General features: G+C 42.0%; 1 protein-coding gene across 4 annotated transcripts in view; it reads right to left on the bottom strand.

Annotated features, from left to right (window-relative positions):
* Window positions 1-236: 236 nt before the first annotated feature.
* LOC308097263 (serine/threonine-protein kinase WNK2) overlaps window positions 237-7,351 on the bottom strand; it is a 53,791-nt gene continuing 46,676 nt past the window's right edge. For 2 of the 4 annotated variants that reach the window (XM_080444937.1, XM_080444940.1), the window contains 3 exons: window positions 3,961-4,005; window positions 3,132-3,433; window positions 237-2,879 (listed from right to left, as the gene is read on the bottom strand). In XM_080444937.1, coding sequence (XP_080301063.1) covers window positions 2,529-2,879; window positions 3,132-3,433; window positions 3,961-4,005 — 698 coding nt within the window. In that variant the 3' untranslated portion in view covers window positions 237-2,528. Of the gene's footprint in view, window positions 2,880-3,131; window positions 3,434-3,869; window positions 6,248-7,351 lie in introns of those variants that run through there. The other 2 variants (XM_080444938.1, XM_080444939.1) reach the window with 2 other exon arrangements.

Genomic DNA, 7,351 nt, shown 5'->3' with positions numbered 1-7,351 from the left:
GAGGAGCAGCCACTTTTAATTGCAGTTTTTAGCCTAATCGACGTTTACACCTGTCAAGTTTCCTGTTGTAGAAACACGAATAACCGGTCTTTTAAAAAAAAACAATTTTATCAACAGTTCAACGTGTTGCATGGCAATGCCTAAAACTGCCATGAACATGTGCTTGTTATCCCTGAAAAAAACAAGTTTAATAGACCACAACAAAATTATGAATGAAAAACAAAACAGACACATAATCAAGCACAAAATAATGTTTATTTCTCTCTTAACATGTACAGTTTTAGTGATTAGAGTGCGGCTGACAGGGTTTGACCGGGCTGGGTATAGTCTATAATGCAGTGGGAAGTACAGCAGGCAGAAGCAATCCCACACAGATATTCAAATGCAAATCAGTTATTGACAGAGCATATTCAATAGGGGGCAATGCTGTGCAGAAACAGTGACATGACCAGAGCAAGCACAGTGAGTGCACTCTGTGCATTTCAATTTTCTCCAAAACAGTGTTATTCCCTCATCTGCTCACAATATGAGTCAACAGCCAGGGAGCAGAGGATACCAGATACAAGTAACAGAGAACAGAAATCTCTTACTACTTTTACCAGAAGCAGAAGACTCTGCATAATATCCTATAAAAGTCCAATTCTTACCGAATTGATGGAATAATATACATCAAAGCAAACCCATCCCTCCCCCTAAACAGTCAAACAAAATGTACAAATATAAATTACAAGAAAACTGTACAATTCACAGCTTGGCAGGATTGGGGTGCTGCAAACTTTGAGTGGTGTGATGGATTTGTGAAACCACAGTTGCGTTTATATCTGTTGGAAAATATGAACAGCTGGCCATGCTCAATTGTGGGGGTGGAACTCTATATACAGAATGTTGGAAATTAATACAGGTTGGAATTGGTTGAGGGAGAACATGTTACGTTGTGCAAATCTCCCCTATCAAGTATTATGTAAATTTTCTATATTTTTAAAATACTGATAATTGATGAGAAAAAACAATGCAATAAAACAAAATCAAGTCTATCATCAAAAATAACTTTGGGAAAATAGAAAATATAATTTCAACAAGGCAATAACACTGCTTCACAAGCATCTCGCATGTAAAGGATTCAGAAGGTTATTCCTTGGGGTGATTCTAGTGTACCATCGAACAGTATGCTAATACACTGATGCATTTTTTATATGTACAGTGGAATCACCTGACAGAATAGCAGCATCAAAATCAAGCTTTGAAACATTAACGCAATAACACTTAACCAATGATTGCACGAAAAATACTTACAAACAGCACTGTATATGCTGGAAAAGAGCAGCGCCCCGTTGGGGCAGCAATGAAAACATTTAGCGGTAGTAAATTCAGTGTTTGCTTGGTGATTTCTTCTACATCTGTTCAACTTTGCAGCTACTGTCGCTCCTGTTGCACGTGTCGGGGATAAGGCTTGTGGCAAAGCCACGATCAAAGCTTTGTAGAGGGGTTGAATTGCACTTTAAAGCCTCGCCAAACTACTTCTCAAAACCACTGCTACATTCTGATCTGGGCACTACCAGAGGCATACAGAGAGAGAACCTACATATATACAGTGTGCAGTATATGGCTCTGGACACTACCTATTACAACACTGCCAACGCCTTCGATGTCCAACTCTTATATTATCATTCACATCCAAAAGAGTCTGTGCCCAACTGAACCATTTGACCTGAAAGAGTGGAATTTGGCTGGTGGCTTGGTTAGGGTTTTGATTTCCCCACTCAAACGTACATCAATCTTTTGTTCCTGCAAGGCAACCGTACGTCTCACCACTATGGCGTTCTCTCTGTCACGGCGTGGAAAGTAAACAGGGTTTAAAACAAATTTATTACTTTAATAAGAGCATATACTGTGTTAATAGTGCAGTACTACAAGGGCATTCATATGTAAACCAACAACAAAAGTGTCTGTAATGCATTAAAAACGGAAGCAGCACTCAAGCCACCGTGATATAAAATCAGTTGGGTGCGTTGCATGCTTTTCTTTCACAAAAAAAAATGAAAAAGAAAAGAAAAAGAAAAACGTTATGTTCAAGGCACTACATTCCTTCAGATATCTTCAACATAAACACGGCCCTGTCGTCTCACGCCACTGTGTTTGGATTCTAATGTAGTGTTTCAAGTGGACATAAATTGAGAGAGAGGCTAAATCAATGTTGAAAATGGTATTAAAGTAGGATATGGTGAAACATCGTATTGTGATCACTGACATTATGTCTAGTATGGCTATGAGTTTAGTCAAGACCAAAGCGAAAAGCATTAGGAACTCAAGACACCCCCACACACACTGAACATATATACTATTTACATAGTATATATACAATAAACTGTAGGTGTTGTTATAAAGGACGCCAACACTCAATGTATTATTTACAAGCTCACAGATTATGTACATAATGTGGCTCTAGTGTAGCAGAGCAGATTGTTGCCAGACAATCCTGCGCAGGAAGGTTGTGGGGTGCAGCCTTGACGGAAACTAGACACGGTAGGTTAGGTAGTCCTGGTAGTGTTGGGATAGGAGCCATTCTCGGGGTGGTGCAGGACCAGAGGGTAGGCTGGTACCCCTGACTTTGCCATGGTAGCGTAGGGTATCACTCCTGCAGTGCCATGCAGGCCCACAGGACCCACAGACCCCGCAGGGGTCTGCAAGCCTGGCCACTGCTGCCCGTAAACAGGACCAGGCACTGCCCCGCTGTAGGTGCCAGCAGCCGAAATATACCCAGGAGGAAGCATTGCAGAGGAGCCGGCACCTAAGGCTGTGGGCATTGCAGGGGCTAAAGCAGCAGTCATTGGGCAGGAGAGGGGCAGCTGGAACTTGCTGCTGTTGGAGGGGCATCTCACCTGGGAAGAAAACCGAAGTTAAAAGTTAGAGCAAATTGGATTAACCACTTGTCTTATGACAAATAGAGAAGATAACCGATCCACAAGATCACACAACAAACCTTGCAGATCTGCTATTTTTGCAGTTTTTTAACGAAGAAAAGAAGTTTAGACGATTTGCGCAAAAAAGGACGTCTAATGTGGTTAAAATAATCACAGTGCCGTTTCAAGAACAATTCATGTGTTTTCTCTCACTGTTCCCATGCCAGATACCTCATGTGTGGCTGCGCCCATGGGTGGCGCTTTGCCTTCCAGATCCTGCCAGCGTCTCTGCTGTTTGATCTGGTTCAGGGACGGTCGAGGTTGCTGGGATGCCGCCAGAGTTTCCTTTGTCCAGTCATCCACCAGTTTGTGAAGGTCATCTGTGAAGGTGCCCTTCTTGTTGTTGCTGTTGTTCGTCTGGACCTGCGCTAGCCCTACGATTGGCTGAGGAGATGGTAAAGGTGCAGCCATAGCAGGTGGTGCTTGCGTCTGATTGGGGGCTGTCGGAGCCGTCGCGGTGCCATGAGCAGACCCTGGAAAGACAGAAAGCAATTTACACTCTACCCAGTTGGAAAGTCTGCCCAGTTTGAACAATTCCCAGCGAATCAGTTGGCTGCTGTGAGGCCACAGAATGTAAGGCACCATTACAACAACGAACCGGCACAGCCAACGGCTTTATTGTCAACTATAAAATCCATTCTAGCCAGTTCTCAAGTACATTTAGTGAACCAAATTTGATTAAACATATTTTCCTGTAGTTAACCATGCTGAGCAGCCAAAGGATTACAGCTTGGTTTACCTTCACAAATTAAAACAGAAAAATGGAAACATAGATATGCAGGCAAACACAACATCCAGACATGTAGGCATACTGCCATGCATTATAGGATGCAAAAGTAAATGAAGGCATAGTGTCACATTTTCATTGCATCCGATTTCCCAACAGAACCGGCCACATTTTAAGTGCCAAAGGAACACATCAACAACAAATTATGTGCCCATGCAAACATAAAATGGAACAAAAATAGACAGAGAGATAGAAAATGAATGAGATAGTTACTACTACTGCGATCTTTGCCTAGACATAGTCGTTTCAGAGTGGACCCTATGAAAAGGTAGAACAGCACAAGACAGAAACAGTTAGACCAGGACACACTGTACACCACTGTACAAACTGGCCTGACGACAAGCTGCCTCAAAGCCACACACAGCTATCAAATCAATCAGGGACATAGAAAGAGAGAGGAAGAGAGAGTGGGGAAAGGAGGAGAGGTGTGGGGTTTGAAATCACAGAATAAAATGGGAACAAGAGTCTACGTGTTCTTTAACATGTGAGGTCATTCCAAAAGGGTCATAAATAGGGAAAGGAAGGCCTGAAACAGAAATGGAACCCTGAACCCTTGCTGGGTTAAAAATTTGGTTTGAAAAGAGACTGGTTTGCAATTAACTGAAGCCAGTCATCCAGGAAGATGGCTCAACTATATTCACTAATCCTAAAGTGACCGTGTCCTATTGCAGATTTTCACAATAATGTAAAACAAAGGCCTAAAATTACTCATTTGTTAGTTTTCTACAGCAATGTGGATTAATAACTCCTGCATGGCCATATAGAGGCAAATTAGCAGACAGGAGAATAATTTAGCAAGGCAGGTTCATTGCAGCTTTGATCCAGACAGAGATCACAGCATTGGTCAACATGAGAATGCCTGTAAATTACAAAATAAGGAACCGGAAAATCCAAAACAAAGGAGCACACAGCAGAGTCAGCACTTCCCATGAACATGCAAGTAACAGAGGTGGGGTGGGGTTGGAAGGAGAACAAAGTAGAAATATTTAATGATACAGCCCTTTATACGGTGGAGTAAGTCTCCATCAGTGCCCTGCCTGGCGCCTGCAACCATGCACGTCTTCCCCAGTCCAAACATGAGGGACAGAGTTCTCCTAGCACAGCAAACGGCCCCTGGCTTAGTGGGAAGGTGGTGGTGGGGGTGGGCAGTCTCTGTATAAGTATACTGTACATACACAAGACCACACACTGGGGCAATAAAGATGAAATGAAATGATATTTTGAGAGTTTAATTTAATTGGATGCATTTCCTAGTGAAACTGTGGCGGGGTGCGTCTCAGCCAAACGCAGCGATGGGGCGGGGTTGAACCACTGGAGATTTTAACCTCCATCAGAGTGCTGATGAGTATCTGTTAACCGGCTATGAGGAATGATTTTGAGCATTGGCGAATACCATGAGCCGCCTTGATGTCACGTCGGTCCACAAACAAAAAAAGAAAGAAAGAAACGAGGCAGTGCTGAACAAAGTTTCTGTACTGCATTTCGCACCTCAAATGTTTTCATAAACATATTTGAGTGTACCGTTTAACTTTAAAAAGGAGATAATTTGTAACGTGCGACAGCCATGTTTGCTGATATTCAACATAGTAGCACAACAAGTAGTGTGCTCTAGCGTCTAGCATAATGAATCATAGTCATGGCTGGGTGAACACGTGTAATTGAATGAGCGGCCATGCTTGGACGCCATCTCCAATTCTTTCATACCTCCATGATCATATCTCCATGTGGAAGAGTGATTGAGAGGTGCATAACATATTATTGGTTCAAATTGGCTAGTACATGCTAATGTATTGCACGCATAACATTTTTGTATGACAGGAAGTAAATAAGATTAGAAGATAATAATTGAATTTGTTTCAATGTCTTTGCCATCTATTGTTAACTACTGTATGTCTCCATTATGATTGCAGATATGCTCTAAAAGGGGGGAAAACGTATTTTTCATTTCAGCTCGTATTTAAATGCTTTAACTGGGGAGGCGCCATAAAATGAAAATAAACTGTGGATGAAAACAATGCATACAAAAAAATAAGGGTAAAAAGATTTATTCACGCTCTCTTTCACTCATGTGCACGCGCACACACGCAGCACACACTCTGGGCTGAGATCTGACCTCAGGCATCACCTGTCCATGTTTGGAGAAGACTAGCTTTAACCCCATGCATGTTGGGGATCTGCTTGCTAAAGCCAGAAAGCAGTGCTCGAAGCGTTTGTATGGAGGAACGTCAGACCCATGGGGAAGGGGGTCAGAAATCTATGACATTATGTTTGTGTCCTGGACAGTGGTCGGTGAGGAGGAGGGCGAGGAAGAAGATCCACTACGTCAAATAGAGAAGGTGAAATAGAAGCGATAAAGATGGAGAATGAGTGTGGGGAGAGAAAATAGAAAGGAACAAATACAAACAGATGGACAGTGACACGGGTCCACTGAGGAATCTAGTGCGCGGTTTGCTAGATTTATAGGTCACTCTCTCTGACGTTTGGTGGTAAACCGTCCAGCCTGTAAAAAAATGAATATAAGAGGGAAGAAGAGAAGAAAACAAGAGACACTTCTGTAAAAGTGCACAGAGACAAGCATGAGAAACCTCCACCATTTAACCACTTAAGCCCTTTACAACGAAAATGGCAGATCTACAAGCTCACATGATGCATTGTGAGCTTGGCGATGTGCTATTTTAGCTATTTCTGAAAATCAAATTGAACATTTTTGAAAATTCAAAATAGGAAAGCCAGGTTGAAAGTGGTTAAAAGCACCAGCAAAGGATACTGAGAAATAAGATTGTCATATTGTCTGGTGTCAGTAAACACTACTGTATGTACTAATGTCATCACTCCTTTACAGGGGCTCCATATGGGGCCAAAGAGCTGCACACTAGAGATACCAGGCTAAAATATTTGTATACAACATCATTGAAGCACCCGTCCACTCACATACAGTATACCCACTTCTTTTCTCTTTTTCCATTTCTTTGTCTCCAAACTGTTGCCAATTATGGAGAATTTTGAAGGTGCATTGTGTAGTATCTTGCCACTAGTCGCCAGGGATTATTCCTAATCGCTGTGTGCTACTACATGTATACGATATTATTTTATTGTTTATTATTTTAATGTATTTTTTACTCCTAGTAACGTTTCTGTATCGATCTTGTGTTTCATAACTGCATGACAGCTGAATTTCCCCTGTGGGGTCAAGAAAGGTCTTACAGTCCATCTACTGTAAAACTAAGTGTAAAAACCATAAGCGGCATTGTTCCCATAACCCGGAGGGATGTGTCGGCTCTCTAGATCCCATAACCCAGAGGGAGTTAAGCAACCGCTAGGCCACAAGTAATATAACTTTAGGATACGTTGATGCTACTTTAAGGGCAAATCCTGCTCAGAATACATTCCTAAACATTAATATTATTAACTTTATTGAAATACAAAGTATGAGTATGAACTATGAACATATTCATACTCGCTCATGAAAAAGTGGTATCGGCGCACCCCTAATTCTTTATGTGTCAAATTTGACTCAGATTATTAAGGGGAGCCCAGCTGTCAGGTCGCCCAGGATTTCAACCGGCGACCTTTCAACCTCTGCTTCTTTCCTCAATCCGACGGA

This window comes from Gymnoscopelus braueri (assembly GCF_963280865.1).
Source record: "Gymnoscopelus braueri genome assembly, chromosome: 12".
NCBI classification, from domain to species: domain Eukaryota; kingdom Metazoa; phylum Chordata; class Actinopteri; order Myctophiformes; family Myctophidae; genus Gymnoscopelus; species Gymnoscopelus braueri.
Note: the sequence above shows the minus strand (reverse complement) of the source record. Positions and strands in the feature narration are given on the sequence as shown.